At 44.3% G+C, this 20,714-nt stretch overlaps 1 protein-coding gene across 2 annotated transcripts in view; it reads left to right on the top strand.

Moving 5' to 3' along the window:
* The window catches only part of LOC138378120 (heparan-sulfate 6-O-sulfotransferase 2), a 321,943-nt gene extending 302,248 nt beyond the window's left edge, over positions 1-19,695 (top strand). For both annotated transcript variants that reach the window (XM_069463424.1, XM_069463423.1), the window contains one exon: positions 18,822-19,695. In XM_069463424.1, coding sequence (XP_069319525.1) covers positions 18,822-19,695 — 874 coding nt within the window. The remainder of the gene's footprint in view (positions 1-18,821) is intronic.
* Positions 19,696-20,714: the final 1,019 nt, after the last annotated feature.

The raw sequence follows: 20,714 nt of genomic DNA, 5'->3' as shown, positions 1-20,714 counted from the left end.
AGGGCGTTTACAATTTTTCTGTAGGCAAGGCAACACAGCATAGATCATGAGCGTGAGCTCTGCAGTCACTCTGTTGGAGATGTGCATCCCGGCTCTCTCTGCGTGTCACTAGCTAGCTGTGTGACTTAGGGGGAGCTGCTCAGTCTGTCTGTGCCTCAGTTCCTTCATCCACAAAATGAGGATGGTAATAGTAGCACCTGCCTCATAGGGTGGTAGTAATGAGCAAATGAACTGATATATGCTAATCACTTAAAATTGTATCTCACACATAGTAAAAGGTCAGTGAGCACTTGCAATAATTGTTTGAATATGAGTGCATGCAGGACTTCCCTGAGGCCTTTAAAGACTGCTTGATTCCTGAGTCAGACTTACATGTTTTGTGCAGAATGCATTTCTCAGTACCTGAAGAATCACTCTAAGCCATTTCCAGTGTTGAGAACAGTGGCATCTGTCCTTTGCCTTGGAACCACACACTTTGCATGTGCACTTCCCGTGGGCCCCAATGCATGAGGACAAAGTAAAAACTGCTCATAACCTGGCCAAACTTGACCCTGAATGGACTGCCCCCTCAATATGGCCATGGAGATCATCCGAACCTCTTGGCTAAATTGATTGCATTTATCATTCTGAAATCAAATATTGAACAAGTGAATAGTTCCAGAGCCCTGGGCTTCTGATGTCATTTAACACTGAAAATTATACCTGGAAAGAGACAGAAATACTTGGGTTTAAAAATATAAAGAACAAGTTTAAATTGTAGGCAGATAAAAAACAGTCTGATTTCTCTTTGTAGGGCTTCACCTTCCAGCTCTACCTGATCTATATCCTGTGCCTTTTGTGGCTGGTTAACAGTTCAAAAATGGGGGTAGAATTCTCAAATTCATTTTTCTTGATTTCCCTTCCGTGGCATTAACCTGGTGGTCTGGGAAAACATAGCTCCAGTCTTCAGACCAGGACCAAGTCAGAAGATGTGTTGTTGAGCCTTTACTTTGTTTTAGAACCTGAGTCTTGGTTTTGGTCAATGGAGGTATCCTTGTGAATGGCGAACAGCTAACTGGCACAGCCATTATAGTCGTGGAGCCCTGGCAGGAGATTCTCAGAGCTAACTAATGTTTCCTTTAAAGATCCTGAAATGTGTGTGGGGTAACACATATTTTATCATAGTTATTCTGGCTCCGCGAGTGCAATGAAAATGTTAGCCTTGGCATATCAATCGTGTTTTACAGATGACTGTAATTTCCTGAATGTCAAAACTCCAAATTTTTCTACTAAGCAAACTTTTCAGTGGCAAAACAGATTGCCTCCATAATGTATCACTGTGGGCAGGAAAAATGAAATCTTTATGCACTGTATTATGAATCAATGAGGCATTGAGATTCTTGGAAGGGTGAGTGGACTCTGGAAAATGAAAAACTGCCACTATTCCATCTCTACAAACTGCTGCTCGGGGAGTGGAGGCTACGGTGGCATTCAGCGTGTGGGCCACAGAAATATCGAATTCAAGTTGAAAGCAGTTCCTGTCTTTCCCTGCATTTTGATGGGGTAAATGTCACTGTAAATACAGTGTGATTCAGGGCATTTAACAAACCCTTGCCCAAAAGCCCCCTAATGTGATTCCCTTTGCTTTTGGGATAATGACTCTGTTAGGTTATTGCTACAGGGAGCCTGAGAGGGCTGCACATTTTATTAAGAGAAAAATAATATCACTAGTGAATAATTGTGGAATGCATACCAGGTGTCTTGCACCATGCTAAGCGCTCTACTTGGGTTATCTCATTGAAAAATCACAACTCTGATGCGGGTGCTTACAGATAAGGCAACCAAGATATAGAGAGGTTAAGCAACTAACACAGCTGGGGCTTGCTTCCAGAACTTCCTGGCTCCAGAGATCGAACTGTTAACTACAAAGCAGTTATCCATGGCTGGCTATTTTTCAAGATCCTGGTCCAGCCAGGTCCATGGGAAGAGGGAGGAAGATACATAAAGAGGACCTGCCCTCTTTCCAAGATGCCCACAGTCTTGGAGAGACGAGAAGACTCTGACATGAATACACATCACAAAGTTGGATGAACAGGGTCCCCTAAAAGATGTCCAGAAAACCCTTTCTGGAGGTTCGGAGGAAGTCACAGCTGCTTCAGCTGTGAACGTCAGGAAGAAGGAAGCCTAGAGAAGATAGCGCTATTTGGACAGATAGGTAGAGCAGGCAATGTTGTGTCTGGAGGAAACAGCATGAACAAAGGCATGGGCAGCAATGCCAGGCACAGGAAAGAGGAGTTTGGTTTGCTTAGAGTATGGGGTCAGTGCAGGGGGAGCAGTGATAGATGGAAGATGAGACTGGACCAATAACTAAGTGATAAACTGTAGACATTATTCAACTAAAAATCAGTCTGCTAATTTTCTTTGCAAAGCCTTGTGCTTTACCTTTTATATCTTTGCTTTCACATTTATTTTTAATCCAGAGATTCCTGACGGGTCCTCAATCCCAGCAAAATTCTAAGGCAGCCAAGTTTGCCTTTGGGGTCCTCAGTGTTCCTATATGGCCTCCTCTTCCCCCCTTTTTTCCCCTTAAAACTCAGTGCCCATCTCTATACATGCCCTGCACACCCTCTTCCCCATCCTAATCCACCCCTTCCCATATGCAGGATCTGATTATTAAACCCACAAGAGGGATATCTTAGTGGCCATTTAGTCCCTGCCCTTCTAAATGACTGATAAGTCCTAATGGCTTATGACCCTGTGCTGCCTATCTCCTGCCCCTCTGCTGCAGGAGGCAGATCTTTAAGCCAAAGGAATAAACCTTACATTGTGGATACCTGGCCAGCTGTGAAAGGGGGGGGGGGGCTGTGCTTCCAAGAACCCCTAAAATCGTGGCACCCCACCAGGCTGGCCCTGGTTGCACGTCCCATTAGGGTGTAGCAGAAAGCTCTGTCTGTACCGTGTCATGCAAAATTCCTTTGGTTTTAAACTAAAATGAGCAAAGTGGCATGGGGTAGCAACATGAGTCTGGACGTCTAGACATGGGTTTAAGACATATGTAACTTGATCACTTACTAGCTATGAGACCTTTCACCTCTCTGTGCACTAATGTCTGTGTCTATGAAACAGACTGGGCCTGTCCATTTCTCAGGCTTGTTGTGAAGATTGACGGAGAGAAGAAAATGTGCATTGTTCAAGAATCTTTGCCATAGAGAACTTTTCAGAAGTAGAGGAGAAATAGGGTGCTATGCCTTCGAAAAAGGGTTGGAAAAATAGCTCTTGAATCCTTAAAAATGAACTGAGAAAGATAAATATTTCTGATTATTTAGAAACCTCAGAAGCGACCCACTCATCACCTGAACTGTGCTTGGTACACTGAAATGCAGCAATACCAGCCTCTCCAAAATATACCTGCCCATATTTCAACTGTCAACACATTCTTTCCACCGCGTAGAAGGTGAAGGTCGATGTGTTCTCTCGCACACATTTCTGGTAACACCTTGACTCATGAATGTTAAATGGAAGGAGGTGGGATAGGGGAACAACAGGACTTCAAAAATAGCCCTGGGGAAATCAAATCTTGTTTTAACTTAGTGTTGTTCATGACCAATTCATGATTCTGAAAGGGAAAAAGTATTTGATCAAAACTGTCACCAAATGGCCTCATTTTACATTCCTTTGCTTTCTTTCAGCAGAAAGGAACAAGCTTCCTGATTGTGACTATTGAAGCAGCCTTTCACTTGCACACAATGGCCAGTCTCCTACAGGCTGTGATTGTAGGAAGGCCTCCGGCCCTATGCTACCTGCCCTACTGCTGCCTGAAATTCTACCATGAGTGAAGAGGGGGCAGCATTGCTCCTTAGGGGACGCCTCTTTAAAATGGAAATGCTTCTGGTAGTGCTAAGGGATGGCACCTTGGGGAAATGAGTTTTTCTAGTAACCTTCCTTCTAGATCTAAGGTTTTGAGGAGACTAAGCTTAGAGAGAGTCCAGTGGGGAAAGCCTGGAGGAAGGGGGAGGTATAGAGTATAGGTATAGGTATAGGTTCAGAGGATCAAGGTCGTCTATGGCCATGCCACCCTGAACATGCCCGATCTCATCTGATCTCCTAAGCCAAGCAGGATCGGGCCTGGTTAGTACTTGGATGGGAGATCAGAGGACCAAGGTCTTTGGGTCATAAAGGACAAAAGAAATAGTAGCTAAGGGTGGGATTTCAGGACTCAGTGGGGAAGGGTTTGAGAAGAAGAGGCCTCCTTCATCCTCTCAAATGGTATGATGAGTGCAGTGGTCTCTTCTGGCCGGGGAAATACCAATATGGGGGTCTGAGGAGCTGCAACAGCCAGAGGCGGGGTAGTTTGGGGAGCACGTACGGGGCCTGCGTGGCTTGGTGGACAATACCCTTCAGGTCTGATTTATGTACAGCAGGGTGGGGGAGGGTAGAAAGGAGCATCCTGGGCAATTTCAAGGCTTCATGGTAGACGTCCCATCAATTAACACACCAGTCTGAGTTCCCATAGGTACTGAGCCCCGTGCTGAGAGATAGGAGAGATGCCAAGTCGTGTGGCTCTTAAAGAATATGCAGCCTGGTTGGTAAGACAAAATCAAGAGAAATGGACTGTTTAGACACCCATTTGGGGCTTAATGTGCAACAGAGAAAACACTGGGAAAACACTGAATTGGGAGTTAGGAGACTTGGGTTCTCATCCTAGACCTGCTGCTGACTAGTTGTGTATCCTTGGGCAAGCCACCTCCTTTGTTTGAGGCCCTGTTTCCTCATCTGTAAAATGGGAATTTTATATCTTGTCCTGTATACTTCATGGGATTGAATGAGGAACTAAAGATAGAAGAATAGTGGAAACCCTTTGAAATTTCTGATTGTTATTAACCAGCCCTCCTTCCCTCCCCTCTTCCTTTCTTCCTTCCTCCCTCCCTTCCTTCCTTCTCCCAGGCACTGATATCAATGCATTTTCTTCAGATGACCTTTTTGAAAAACCACTGTGGGAAAGGGGCTGCCATTTAGAGTCATTTTCTGTGGCCTTAGATCTACCTCGCTGTGGGTCGCTATCTCTGAGCATTAACCTCAATTCCAGGGAGAAAAGCCAAGCTAGGAGGGAAAGTTCTGTAGGTGGCTCCTGCAGCATGTAAGTGAATCTGACTTCCCATTGACATATCTTCACAATAAATGATGAATGAAAAGAGTCTAAGGAAGGCGCTGCCCTCCAGCACTTGCCTTAAGTTGGAATATCAGGGTCAGACATCTCTCTTAATGTGAGCATTGACTTTGAATCCTTCTTTATGGGTTTCAAAGCTTACAGTGGAGAATAAGTAAGCTTCTGCCAAACAGGGCCTGCCTCTTCCTAAAGCTGATATCTGTTTGTTGGTCACCTTGAGCATGATATTCAGAAAATGGAGCAAGGAGTCAGAGACTTTGATTTGGGGCCGTGGCTTTGCCACGAATTGGCCATGTGACCTTGGGCAAGTCCCTGTCCTTCATTTCTGGGCTTTAGTGTTGTGGCCTGATTATAGAATGGGGGATGAATATATAAACATAAAGAAATATATAGACACGTAAGGACGATGTAAGACTGTAGTGTTGAAAGTATTAGTTGTTTTATTTTTATATTTTTTGTCTTGTAGTTATTTTTTGGTGTGTGACTTTTTTTGATGTCTTGAGGTAATTTGTTTTATTTGTTAAGGGTGATTGTTTAAGGAAGGTGAATGTTTGTATTCTAGACAAAAACCAATTTCCTGCCCAGGGCCAGCCCCTACATTTAGCATTCCCATTGTTAAAGTGATTGGAGCAGGTGACTTCTGAAAGGCCTGCCACGCCTTCGACTCTGTGCAGAATATGAGTTCGTGCCCTTCATTGGTGGGTGGCTCCCATTAGTCCCCTTCACGGGGAAGTTGCCTTTCATCGGGTGGCCAGTTTCCACACAAAGGACATGGCTCTCATTCATCTAGAGAGTAATCCAGAGCTTGGTGTGTGCATGGAGTGAGTTGTGGAGCACTCTCGGGCTCCCCTTTCATTGAGCCCCCAACCATGACAAGTAAAATGGCCCCACCCCTTTTCAGTGAAATAGAGTCTCATTTTGCACAAGATGGAACTTGTCAAGTACTTTTTTTGTTGTTGTTGTTGAGACAGAGTCTCGCTTTTTTGCTCTGGCTAGAGTGCCATGGCGTCAGCCTAGCTCACAGCAACCTCAAACTCCTGGGCTCAAGTGATCCTCCTGCCTCAGCCTCCCGAGTAGCTGGGACTACAGGCATGTGCCACCATGCCCGGCTAACTTTTTTCTATATATATTTTTAGCTGTCCAGATCATTGCTTTCTATTTTTAGTACAGATGGGGTCTCGCTCTTGCTCAGGCTGGTCTTGAACTCCTGACCTTGAGCGATCCTCCCGCCTTGGCCTCCCAGAGTGCTGGGATTACAGGCCTGAGCCACCGCGCCTGGCTGTAAAGTATCATTTAAAAAAAAAAAAAAAGTTTATACCCTGTCAAAAATTGTGGGATGTTTATGCTTTCACCAAACAAAATGGAGCCATGATTATATTTCACAATATGCATAGTTGTAGGACTTCACCTACTGTAAGTGTTCCCATTCTGTCACATTCTGGACAGGTACAAAAATGTCTTTTCTGTAGGAGCCAGAACATTACAGTGTGATGTTAAACTGTGATTTGGAGGAGCATACTGTGAGTGGGGAAGGGCTGCTGCGGGCACCTGGATCCCTGGCTCTTCACTGCAAGGCCACCGATGCCAGGGAAGGGCCTCTTTTTGTCTTAAAGGGGAAGCACAGTTCTTCAAAGTCTCCTATGTACACCATGAGAAAGAAACCTCGCATGCAAACAACTTATAGAACTCCCATAAGCTTCAGCACTAACATAACCGTCAAAATAATTCTTGGCCAGGCACGGTGGCTCATGCCTGTAATCCTAGCACTTTGGGAGACTGAGGCAGGAGGATTGCATGAGGCCAAGAGTTCGAGACCAACCTGACCAAGAGCAAGACCCCATCTCTTCAAAACTAAAAAAAAAAAAAGAATAGAAAAGACAAGAAAAATTAGATTAGCCGGGCATCGTGGCAGGTGCCTGCAGTCCCAGCTACCTGGGAGGCTGAGGCAGGAGGATCACTCGAGCTCAGGGATTCGAGGTTGCTGTGAGCTATGATAATGCTACTGCACTCTAGCTCCAGCGACAGAGACTCTGTCTTAATAAAAAAAATAATAATAATTCCTTCTTCCTTCTGCTCCAGTAGGATCTTCATGTCTTCAGTGCCCCTTCCTGTACTCATTCCAGCGAGACATCAGATGCTTTAAGTAGAGAGGTTGGGTGGGGGATGAAGGAGTTACTTTTTTCACTCCCAATATTATCATTGTATAAAAACAAGGCCGTGCCTGTTACTGTATAGCATGCCTGTTCCCCACACATGCAGCACAGCCATGCTACTCAGTGATTATGCCTTTTGCAGCCTGAATACCTGGGGGGGAAAAAAAACTCTCCCAGGGGAAAGGAGGCATGACCCTGCCAGCCCTTGAAATTCTGAATGGCTGCAATTCTTTACAGTTTAAATGGGTAAGGAGGTCTCTGCTTTCACCACAAAAGCCAGGGTTTGCACTTCATCTCTCTCAGCACCTTAAAACAATATTAGAGCTCATTAAAATCAACCCAGGGCTCGAGAAGGGGCAGCCTTCATTTAGGGGAAAACTTTTCCCCTGTGCTGCTCTGGAAAATAGCACGATGCTGAGAGCAGGCGTTTTTCCTGACTAGGTTTCCTCTAACGATTTCTCCGAAGCGTACTCGAGGTGCCTGCCTCCCAGACAGCGCGCGTACAGCAGGCCCCGGTGAGCGAGTGGGACTGGCTACAGCCGGCTCAAAATTGCCTTAAATAATATTTATTGACTGCCTACCATGTGCAAAAGGCCTGTTATTTGATTCCTTGTCTCTGTGGAGGTCTCTAAAGAAATGATTCTAGGTGTGTCTGGATTTCTCACAAGCTGGAGATGGCAAGGGAGCTGGCTCTCTGGTTTTGGCATCTGTGGCATGGGAAGCTGGGGCTAAAATGGTCACCAGCTGCACCTCCACCCCCCGGGCCCTTCAACTCGGAAGTGCTCAGATCCCATCTGTAAGGTTCTGGAAGGGGCCCGCAAAAGTCACAGAATTGGCCTCCTCCTTTCTCATCCCAGCATATCCAACTACGGCCTACATCAGATTTCCTGCTCCACCCAGGACTGTTGTGCTCCTGGCCTGTGGCCCCTGAGGCTGTGATCAGACCCAAATGAGGATGGACAGCCCGGGGGTGAGAGCGCATAAGCCGGACACTCAGACACGCCAGACAGTGAGGATGCAAAGACCAGATAGGGCATCAGCCAGGGCAGTGGACGAGAGTCTGGGCTCAGGAGTCACTCAGACCTCGCAGACTGTCGTTAACTAGCTCTGTGATTCTAGGTAGGTTAAATAACACCTTTCAGCCGAATATCTTTATCTGTTTAATAACAAAAGCAACAAAAAGAATAATAATAGTATTAATAACATTGATTGAGTGTTACGTTCCAAGCACAGTTATAAGAACTTTATATGGAATGCCTCATTTTATCTGTATAAACACCCTGTGATTTTTCACATATTGTAAATGGAAAAAAAAAAAAAACAGAAGCATAGAGTGGTTATTTGCCCATGATGACACATGTTTAGTAACTGCCAGAGCTGGAATTTGAACCCGGGCAGTCTGACTCTAGAACAGAATTGTCAAATAGAATTGCAATGCAAACCGTAGCTGTCATTTTACCTCTTCTAGTATCCACATTAAAAAAAAAAAAAAAATGAAGATACAAATGAAATTAATTTTAATAATGCATTTTGTTTTACCCAAAATATCCAAAACATTATTATTTCAACATGTAATCAGCATAAATAATAATTAATGAATGAGATACTTTATCTTCCTCTGAGTCTTGGAAATCTCAGTATGCTTGAAAATACTTAAAGCGCTTCTCAATTCCACTTCCATACACACACCTAGTCAAATCCTTTCTATCCTTTAGGGTCCAGTCGAATTCCTCCTCCTCTTCCACGAAGCCTTCCTTGATGAGCATAGCACACAGTAAACTCTCTCCTCTTTGACTCATTGTGCACTTACTCTCTCTATGACACAATTAGCACTTAACTGGATTCTACCTTGATCTCCTTCTCTCACTGAATTATCGTCCTATCTCCCCAACTAAATTCTAAGCTCTTTGAAAGCAGGCGCCCGTGTACATAAGGCTTCCTCACTATGCCTACAGTTCTAATTATGGCAACGTCTAGGTCCCCCGGAGTTGATACATTAATCATGGATTGATTAAACATTTGTCTTGCAATCCAAGGTCAAACCCTTTACCTGCAGGGCTAAAAGGGCACTCTGTCCTCTCCTTGTGCGTGCCGTTCCTGACTTGAATGCCACAAGGTACCAGTTTTATGACATTTTAGTTGAGACCTAGAACATCCTACTGTATTGTAGATGTACCGGTCAGTGAAAAGGCAGGACAGGAGCAATGGAGTCTCAGGACAAGAGGCGCTAGGGATGTTTATCCAAAGAGCAAACCATAGTAGTCCCAGCGGGGAACTTAGAAATTTTCCAGGCCTCCTCCTATCCACTGGAATTTGGAGCTAACTCTTCCTTACATCTGTCTAACTCTTGTTTCAGGGTTGGGAGAGAAGCCACCCCTACCCCTGGCTGCCCTAGATGCCGACCCTCAGGGGGTGGCAGTCGGACAGGGGATGTCATACAGTGAGAAACATTCAGTGAGCTGCACAGTTCTATGTTGGGGAGGAGTTCCTAGAACGGAAGTCAGGAAGTCTGAGTTTGTTAATCAGTGGCACAACTGGTCTCCATGTGACTCGGGCAGACTATATCCCTTCACGGGGCCCCAGCTGCCTCATCTGCACAGTGAAGGGATTTTTCTCTAAATGTTCTTTCCAAGTCCAAAACACACTGAGTATTAATGAACCGAGACTCACAAAATAATTTTAGGATGCAAAAATTCTGGGGAGGGGCAGCATAAGCTACTAAACTTTTCATGATGCCAAGCAATTGAGTGGATTCTGGGTAAAGGCTGGTGACCATGGGTCATAAAGCTTGGAATTTCACATCTTGTTAAAGAACTCAGATTTTTCACTGCTTGCAAGAGCCCATAGATTTATATACTTTGGAACCTACTGGACTTTGGGAAAGAGGAGAGCAGTTTCTTTTAAAAAGAAGTAATTATCACCAGGAGTGATTGTGTGAATGATTCCACCTTGAGTTTGAATCTGCAGACATTAGAAATCTTCTTTCTTTTCAACAAAGAGAAAACATTTTCCTGCTTTGTAGAAGAAAGAGAAAAAGAATGGCATAGGAAAACATTCTTCTGTTTAACGAAAGCCGATTTGCGCTCCATTGAGTGTTCCCCACCATACACACAGATGGGTTTACTTTCGGTTAAGCAGAGGTGAAAAAAATCAATTAATTGAAGTGCTACTTTATATACACAGAACTATTCCTTTGGGTGAGGCGTGAAGAATGGCAGAAAACCCCTGCAAGGAGAACTGAATAGCATGTTTGGTGGTTATGAGCCCTTCAGCCTCTTCCGAGTTGGTTCTGTGTCCAGCAAGTGCTCTGCCTAGAATGGTTATGCCCTGCTAAGGAGTCAAGTCAATCCCTTAAAGGGACCAGGGAAGATCTTGGCTGTCTTATAGATCACTGGGCCCTCAAGGATTGACCTTGCTCCCCACCTCGTGGGTTGCCCAGGAAGCCTGGCTAAGTTACGAGCCCACAGCATTAACTTAAAGAGAAAAAGAAGCAGTTCGGCATCCAGATCATTTAGGCTTTTCCAGTGTTGTGAAGACAATCAAATGAAATCGTGGTGTCTGTGTAACCCACTGTCTTCGGATGTGACGGCTCATTCATGACTACTAAGCCACAGAACTGTTGTGACAAATGTACCAAAATCAACACATCTAAATGAGTGTCCACCTGCTTCAAAGTAGTCCCCTCGTGAAGTCTCACACTTCTTTTATGAGGCTGCTGCCACCGCTGATAACAGTATTTATGGAACTCCTCTTTGGGGACTGCCACTATATGGGCCACACAAAAGAAAATTAGTTAAAATAGCAACTGCAGGGCTTGAGGGATCCAGGCCCGTCAGAGGAATATTTGCCTTTGATTCAATTTACTATACTTTTATTTAGTCTATGCTCACATATTAATGTTGTTTGATCTGACAGTCATCCTCTGTGCTTTGCTGAGTCGTTTACATGCAATGGGAGGATCCACACAGTTGGTTTAGACATCATTAGCTGAGGAAGGAGACCAGACCTTCAGCATTAATGACTCAATGTCATACACAACCCCCAGTGTCCGCAGAGTTTACGTAGGACCACCAAACCACAGTTCTTATTTTTCCACCTCTCATCGTTACTCCAATAACAAGATGTGCAAAGGCTGAACTTTAAAAAAAAATACAAAACTAAGCTACAGGTGTAATAAAATGTTCACTCCTCTTGATTTGGGCTAAGAATTTGTTTCCTTTCTTAAATTAACTTTTTATTGATCATTCCTATGACCTTAAGTGATACGGGTTTGCTGGCCTTTTTCCATAAAAAAAAAAATGGCTTTGATATTTATTTCCCCTTTGTGTAGTGCAAGGAAAACCTTATCCTGGCCTTTTGTGAACCAGTAGCCTCAAAGGAAAGTAAATGTTTACAGCATGATCCTCAGAACTTTGCTCAGGCAATGTTCCCTCTGCCCTTGACAGAAATGTGCATCTTATTTCTCCAAGGAGTTCAGGGTTTACACGTGGGGGCTCCCTTGGCTTGCCCACACTCTGGCCTCCTGGGATCTCTGAGAGATTTCTGATCTCTGAAGCCACATGCCTAGGACAATGGTTCTCAAGCTCAAGTGTGGTGTGTGCATCAGAATTTCTGGGAGGGCTTGTTCAAATGCAGATTTCCAGACCCCAACCCCCTGAGTTTCTGATTCAGTAAGTAAACCCAAGAATGTGCATTTTCAACAAGTTCCCAAATGATGCTGATGCTGTTGGTCTTGGGCCACAATTTGAGAACCACTTTATTCATGTATGTATAGAGCTGGAAGTCCTGGGTTCATACCTCAGGACTGGGATGGGAAGAATACAGTTTCTGGAGTCAGAGAGACCAAGGTCTAGTCTGAACACCCATGCTTAACTTGAGGCGTGACTCTGGGTCAGATGATCATGTCTCTCTGAGTCTCAGTTTCTTCATCCTCGAAATGGGAATAATAATATATGATTCACAGGGTTGTTGAGAGTTAATGTATAAGCGCCAGGTGCAAAGTACCCCTAGCTGCTGGCTATGGCAGTTGGTATAAGGAAGAGCCCTCTCTAAGCAGCCAAATGTTTTCCCTTCGTGAGGGTGGATGAGTTCTCTTAGGCCTGGTTGAGTGTGCCGTCCTAGGTAATTAACAGACACAAAGATAGGATCTGCTATAATAAAAATATAGGCCTTCAGCCCTGGAATATTCCTTACAGTTAGGTTGATTTTCAAGGGCTATTGGTAACTTGTGACTTGTAGGCAAGTCCTTGCCTCTCTCTTGGGGCCTCAGTTTTCCTACCTTTAAAGTAAAGGGTTTGATCTAGATGATTTGCTATCTCAAAGGTTTCTTATTCTGACAAGTCTAGGATTCTGTGACTTAGAACTCGGCCACTTATTTCCAAATAGTCTATTAAAATAAGAATGAAAAAAAATATGGTGTTTGTTTTTAACCTTTTACTTATTTTCAATATCCTGAAACTTTCCAGCCTCCTTTTAAACTGGGCTACTGCACAAAAAGTCAGATACAACATATAACTAAATCTCTTTCGTAGTTAGATCTCCTTAAGCTGCTCTGTCACAGGTATAAAATGGCATATCTGTTATTTCATAGTGACATCTAGTGGCTTTTCCTTATCAAAGAATAAGATAAGCATCTTCCTATTAGCTCATCCTAAGCTCTGCGGCTTCCACTGCAGAAATTCATTGAACAATCTTTTATTAATCACTTATTTTATGTCAAATATTGTGCCAGACCCTGAGGAGCTTATGTTGATAAGTGATACATGGTCCTTTCCTTCCCAGAGTTCATAGTCCAGTGAAGGAGGCAGAAAAATCACTTGACCATCATAGCACAGTGTGATAAGTGTTACAAGGGGACAATTCCAGGGCAGCTGGAGCTGAGAAGGGCGTGTTTAACTCTGTCCAGGGAGGTCAAAGAAGGTTTCTTTGGAAAGACAATCCTTGAGTTGAGTTTTGAAGGAGTTTGCCAGGTAGCCTACAAATAACAGAAGCCGTCCTAAACAGTGGGCATTCCATATACAAAGGCAAGGAGCCTGTAGGGTCATTGCCTGACACCAATTTGGAAGATTATAGAGCAGGATTTCTCTACCTTGGCACTATGGACATTTGGGGCTGGATAATTCTTTGTTGGGGCGGGATGTATGTGGTAGAATGTTCAGCAGTATCCCTGGACTTGACCCACTAGATGCCCATAGCAACTCCTCCCGCCCAGCAGTGACAACCAAAATGTCTACAGATATTGACAAATGGCCCAGAGTTGGGGGCGGGGCAGGGGATGGATCCCTCACAGTTGAAAAAGACTTGTGTAGAGACTCAGAGCTGGACAGAAGGAAAGGTGGTTGCTGGGTCCCACAAGGCTGTTTCTAGCACGTGGAGGAGCTTGGACTTCATGTCATAATTGATAGGGAGCCACTGAGAGGACTTAACTAGGGAATGACAGGTCAGATGCGTGCCATCTCTGGGTGTGGCAGTGGTATAGGACGGGAGGCCCGGAGGTGGGCCAGGATGCTGCTGCGGTGATCCAGTAGGGAAGTGATGAGGGTCTGTCCCCAAGCAGTTGTGCAAAGGACAGATTCAAGAGCTAGTAAGAACTAGAATCTGCAGGACTTAAGGGAATGTTTAGCTGTTGGTAGTGAGAGAGAGGAGCCAAGGATGGCCCCTAAGTTTCTGGCCTGGACAACGCTTTCATTGGTTGCTGTCATTTCCACAATTGCTCATCAGTGCCAGGACAAAGTTGGCTAGACTTGTAGATGCGAAGCAAGTTCACTGTGCACTGGTTATAAATTTGTCTGAGTCTGGTGAGACAGAACACACTCAAAAGCAACAAGTTACATGAAGCAGATTTATTACTTACAGATAGGCTGCAAGGGACAAAATAAGCCTAGGCTCCGTCGTGAGCCTGTTTCCCAAGACCCAAGAAAGCTGGCTGGGATGGATGGCGTCTTGACTATGCATGCCTCACTTGCGTCATAGCCGAGGGACACCGAAACACAGCCTGTCCTTGGTTATATACCTCTGGGGCCACGTGACTCACTGGGCAAAGCTTTGAAGGACATCCTGCTTCCAGTGGAGAGAGGAACAAAGCCTGGGCTGATTCAGGCAGTTCCTCCCTACCGCGGGGTGTTGCACTCCCAGCACATTCTATAGTTATCCTTAAGAACTACAAGCAAGAAAGAGGGGAGAACTGGGTCCGTCCAAGGCCCCCTGCAGAACTGTCCTTCAGTAGAAGGTGGCAAACCTTTAACTGCGTTGTGCCTATAAGGGCACCACGGGCATACAACACTCATTAAATTAATCCAAGTAGCTTGTGGGGAGTCATGACTCCAATTTTAAAGTGTGACACCTGGTCATTTTAATTAAGTGACACATTTGGTCACTAGATAGTCCTGTCCAATTACTAACTGAAACAGGCTGAGTACGATTTTCCTGGGGCTGAGCTCGCCTCACTCATTTAAAATCAAATCAGTCCATTCAGCAGCACCTTTCAGTTTTATGTCAACCTGAAGGGAGATTTCCAGCAATGCCACAGACTTGCTCTCACCTGCATCTTGTTCTGTTTTGATCAATGCCTGATCCAGGCGCTGCTGACAGAAACGCGAAGGTATGGTGAAGATATTGGGGAACATAATCAGAATCCAGATGTGTTTTGACAGGCTTAGACTTACTCTACCAAGAAGAAATTAAACAGGGCCACAAATAAACTGCATCGGTCCAGGACAATATAGATTGGGTTTCAAAATGGCATCTATGTGAAAGAACGAAACAACTGAGCCCACTGTGTGTCTGTGGTGTGTCATGGCTTTCAAAACGGTCCATGTGATCTGAGGCCACTTTAAGAGAAATGGTGTCAAGAATGAGGAAGGTGATAGATTGTCCCTTCTTGTTACTCGTCAGATCATGCCTGGAGGGCCATGTTCCAATAAAGTGGAATACAGTGCACAGGAATAGTTGAAAACCATTTTCAGCATAAAGAAGAGAAGCCTCGGGTTATGTAAATGCTGTCTTCAAATATCTGAAGCCCCACAGGTGGAATTAAAAACAGATCCCTAAGTAGACCATCACGTCTGCTGACCGTTCCATATCGTTATCTTCAGCCACATTGCTCCCCGAGTGCTAGATCTGTCCATTGAACTCTCTACTTGGATGTCCCACGGGCACCTCAAACCTTCCTCCAGAGACCTGGGAGGCATCCTGAACTCCTCCTCCTCCCTTTTCCCTGCATTCCTTTTGTCACTTCTACCCGCTAAATATTTCTCTAGTCAGCCCCTCCTTCTCTTTTGCCCTGTCTTCTGCAGTAGCCTCCTAACTAATTTCCCCAATTTTGTCTCCGTACAGCATACATGATGACCTTTCTAAAACACAGATTTCATCATGTCATTCCCCTGCTAAAACCCTTCCCCTTCAAAGGCCTCCCTGTTGCCTGCAGAATTAAGTTTGAATTCTTTAGTATGGAATCTGAGACCCTTTGCAACCAGGTCCTCTACTATTCCATCTTCAATTCCTGCCACTACTTAACTTTCCATGAGGTGTTTTTTTTGTTTTTTTTTTTTTCTTGAAACAGCATCTCACTCTGTTGTCTGTGCTAGAGTGCAGTGGTGTGATCATAGCTCACTGCAGCCTCAAACTCCTGGGCTCAAGTGATCCTCCTGCCTCAGCCTCCTGAGTAGCTGGGACTACAGGCATGTGCCACCATGCCCGGCTAATTTTTCTGTTATTTGTAAAGACAGAGGCTCACTCTTGCGCAGGCTGGTCTCAAACTCCTGGCCTCAAGTGATCCTCCCACCTCAGCCTCCCAGAGTGCTAGGATTACAGGTGTGAGCCACCATGCCTGACCCCCATAATTTTTTTTTTTTTTTTTAGACAGAGTCTCGCTCTGTCGCTCTGTTGTCTGGGCTAGAGTGCCGTGGCGTCAGCCTAGCTCACAGCAACCTCAAACTCCTGGGCTCAAGCAGTCCTCCTGCTTGAAAATATGATCCGATGGGTGAAAAGAAAGATCTGCTGAAGGGGTCTCCAGTGTTCAGGGGCCTCCCAAATTGCATGGCTGCACTTACCTCGTACGGGCACTAAGCGACCTTCTGATCCACACACCCATAACGTGAGAGACTCTCTGAATATCTGTCTCTGACTCTCTGTGTTGCCTTCTCTCTCTCTCTCTCTCCATGTGAGGGTGGTGCTCTCTTAAAATTGATTCTGGCACTAACGCTGGTGGTTGGACTCCACTTGCTCTGAAAGGCAAGGCCAAGTGTTTAAGGAGAGCCTCAGACTTGCACTGTGGTGCACTCTTAAGATTTACCAGAAGATGTCACTATAGGCTTAAGCCAATAAAACAAATTAGGGCAGGAAGACTGTCAGCTAAGCATGAAGGTGACTCCGTTATGGGGGTTTGGAACACCCGGGAGCCCCCATTACAATGCATGCCTGCAAAAGCTGGTTGAAAGGTTAATCCAAATGTGTCACTGGACCTAATAAATTTCTTTTTTTCCAAATAATCAGACGAATTGCCACTAAACTATTGCCTCAGGGCTAGCATAAAGTCTTGATAAATACATACTGAATGAATGAATGAATACTAAAACTGGAAGTGAAAGGAGGCAGCCTATGGGTATAGTAGTCATCTTTGTTGGTAAAGGCTACTGGGGAACAAAAGGTGCTCCTCTAGCAGTGACTCCTTATAGAGATGCATTTTAGTGGCACCAGCAAGGTCACGTCCTAGGAAAAGTAATGAGATAAGTGAAGATGCTTCTTCTGTGTCCAATGCTTGTTTATTCCACAAAAACATGTAAGGTGGTTTGTTGTTGGTTTTTTTTTTTTTAAAGAAAAAAAACCTTCCTGTGATTTTTTTTCCCAAGGCACTTAGAAGATTATCCAGTTTTTATATCATGAGGCATGTCCCCAGCTCTCTCCTTCCTCTTCTCCAAAATAATTCATGAAACAAGCAGTTAAAGGAGTTACTGAGATTCGCTTTTTGCCAGGTATAAAGGCCAAGGTACAAAGCTGGAATGGATGGGATGAGGGTTACATAGAAGAATAGGACAGAGCCCCTGTCCTGGAAAACAGTTTAAGTGGAATTATAAACAATCATTGTGATTCAGTCTCCCAGGTGTTTTAACAAAGGCTAAGTATGAAAGTGCTGTGGCCACACAGAGGAAGAAGTAATGATGGACAGCAAGGGGTGCGGTAAATTTTCTCAAAGGTGAGACGGTACTTGAGCTGGAATTGAAAGGATGAGTAGAATTTTCCAGAGAAGAAGAAAGATCGTGCCTGGCAGAAGAAACACCAGGATAGAGACATAGAGTTAGATCTCAGGATGCCTGAGTTGCTGGATGCCCAAGAATTGGGAGAAACGTTTCCTCCAAAACCATCAGCCAACATTCAGTCAAGCATGTACAGAGAGCCACTGCTGCCTCAGATGGGAACGAATACTTCGGAAAAGTGGCAAGCCTTTCTCCGGGTTTCCTTCAAGACACTGTTTATTGTTGTTTTCCATCCATAATATGCCCTGCATGACCTCATCCTTCATCCACTGTCCCTGGGTGGAAACTCATTTCTTGTGAAAGGCACAATTCCAGGGCTGTTTCTCTCCTTGAGTGTGCCTCGTGTCATCATAGACCTTGATGTTTCTGGAGTGTGGTACGTGTGCATGCGTCCACTGTGTATGTGTGTGAGTGTGTCAGCATGAGGTTTAAATGTTTGCTGGTCTGCTACTTGAGCAAAGAACTTCATCCGTTTGAACCCCCAAAGGGAAGATACAGCAAAGCCTCCACACTTGTTCACATCCACGTGTCCTTTCAGTAGGTAAAGAAATAGGACATTTTTGGAGCTCATAGAGTTAACTTTCCTATCCTTGGAATATTATCATGTGAGCGAAGGCCAAAACCAACGCAGTAGCTTGCATATTTGCCATTGGCAGCCACCACCTCTATTTCAGTCAGTGACTAACCACAATGTTTATTTCTGGAGGCCCCAGGCTGCGCTGCCTGTCTCTACATTCCACTTTCATAACGTACGAGCCATATTGTGACAATGGCCAGAATCAAGAGTATCATATCAAACACTCTTTCAATGAGGTTTTCTTTTTTTTTAAGATACCGAGATAATACTGGATATTGGGAAAATGCTTGTGCATATTTAATAAGAAAGATTAGAGTTTGAGCTCACTTACCAACTCCATTTCACTTCAACAAATCATTTGCTTCCACCGAGTCTGCATTTCATGATGGGTAACATGGGTGTCTGGGGGTGGAGAGCATGAAACAACACTGATGTTTTGAGTCTAACCTTTCCATACTTGCTTTAGGTGCAGTGTCAGCAAACTGGGTGAGAAAATTAGCTATGTGTCCAGGCTAGTGGGACTAAGAGAGGGGACTGCAGCACTGTTCACAGGACAAGTGCCATCAGATCTCTGTCATTCCTACTTGGCCTTCCTTACTGGCCAGTGAACATCACATACGCCATGTACCTCCCTGACTCCACTTACGTCATCCACATTTTTTGACTGTTGGTTTTTTTTGCTTTGTCCATAGGAACTTCCACTACATCACCATTCTCCGAGACCCAGTGTCCCGGTACTTGAGCGAGTGGAGGCACGTCCAGAGAGGGGCAACGTGGAAAGCATCCCTGCATGTCTGCGACGGAAGGCCCCCCACTTCTGAAGAGCTGCCCAGCTGCTACACTGGTGATGACTGGTCTGGCTGCCCCCTCAAAGAGTTCATGGACTGTCCCTATAATCTCGCCAACAACCGCCAGGTGCGCATGCTCTCTGACCTGACCCTGGTAGGCTGCTACAACCTCTCTGTCATGCCCGAAAAGCAAAGAAACAAGGTCCTTCTGGAAAGTGCCAAGTCGAATCTGAAGCACATGGCGTTCTTTGGCCTCACTGAGTTTCAGCGGAAGACCCAGTATCTGTTTGAGAAAACCTTCAACATGAACTTTATTTCGCCGTTTACCCAGTATAATACCACTAGGGCCTCTAGCGTAGAGATCAATGAGGAAATCCAAAAGCGTATTGAGGGACTGAATTTTCTGGATATGGAATTGTACAGCTATGCGAAAGATCTCTTTCTGCAAAGGTATCAGTTCATGAGGCAGAAAGAGCACCAGGAGGCCAGGCGGAAGCGTCAGGAACAACGGAAATTTCTGAAGGGAAGGTTCTTTCAGACTCGTTTCCAGAGCCAGAGCCAGAGCCAGGGTCAGGGTCAGGGCCAGAATCCGAGTCAGAACCCAAATCCGAATGCAAATCAGAATCTGACTCAGAATCTGATTCAGAATCTGACTCAGAGTCCGAGCCAGAAGGAGAACCGAGAAAACCAGAAGCAAAGCCCAGGCCAAGAGCAGAACGATGGCAACACTAGCAATGGCACCAATGACTACATAGGCAGTGTAGAGAAATGGCGTTAAATGGCTCAGAAAGGCTTGTGCACACTTTTCCCAAAGCGCCACTGAAGAGATGGCATATCTTAAAAGATGAAAGTGTACAAACACATCCTGCTTCCTTAATCCTGGAAGTTCAAAAAAGTTTAGATGTTGCCTTTACAGTTGCCTTTCAATTAAATGTTACATTGTGCGTGGGTCACACAACTCTTAATATGTAATTAAATTGTCTTTTTTTTTTTTTTGGTTGGACTATTTATGAAATCCAAAAGCCAAACCAGACTCACCAGAAATTGCTGTTTTTAGCTATTTTAAGAAGTTCTTAAATTAGTTATGGAGACAAACATGAAATGTGACCATTTAACTTATGGCTAAGAAATGGACTTTAAATTATTCATGATGCACTAAGACCCAATCTTGGAAGCAAACCTTTTTTCCCAGGGGTAAATATAAGTATAAACATAAAATGGCTAAAATGAAACACAAAAGCTTTCATTTTCTTCTGACTTTATCAAGGAATCTATTTAAATAGAATAGCAACTGATGATAAATTTTATCAAACTGTAAAAATGAAAAATTCCTCTCTCAAACATAGATAGTTTTATGCAAAAAATATTGGCTTTTCAAGAACAGGACTCATATCTTACTATTTAAGAGATGTTTAAAATTTTAAACTTTTTCTAACTTTTACTGCTTAAAGGTTTTAAACAGGGTGTATCTCATATCAAACAAAACACTTTTTTTTTTTTTTCCAAATGGAACACCAATATAAAGATCTAATTTCCAGACACATTCGGGGCACTGTAATTTCAACAATTCTGGAATCTTTTTGGCGCTGCTTCTCATTCATTTTAAGGCTTCTCCAAATTGTGCTCATTCCAAACTAATCCATGTATAGAATCTTTCTTCATCTTCTAAATGGTGTGTTGCTGAATTTATTGTGGTATATAATCCTGGATTAAAGTCAGGACTTTCTTTCTATAGAGTTGTCTTATCAATGTTTGTGTAGTGAGGTCCTTATCAAGAAACTCTTGAACAGGATAATG

Source organism: Eulemur rufifrons, chromosome 30 (genome assembly GCF_041146395.1).
Source record: "Eulemur rufifrons isolate Redbay chromosome 30, OSU_ERuf_1, whole genome shotgun sequence".
Taxonomy (NCBI): Eukaryota; Metazoa; Chordata; class Mammalia; order Primates; family Lemuridae; genus Eulemur; species Eulemur rufifrons.
The sequence above is the reverse complement of the archived record's forward strand: the minus strand, read 5'-3'. Positions and strand labels throughout refer to the sequence as shown.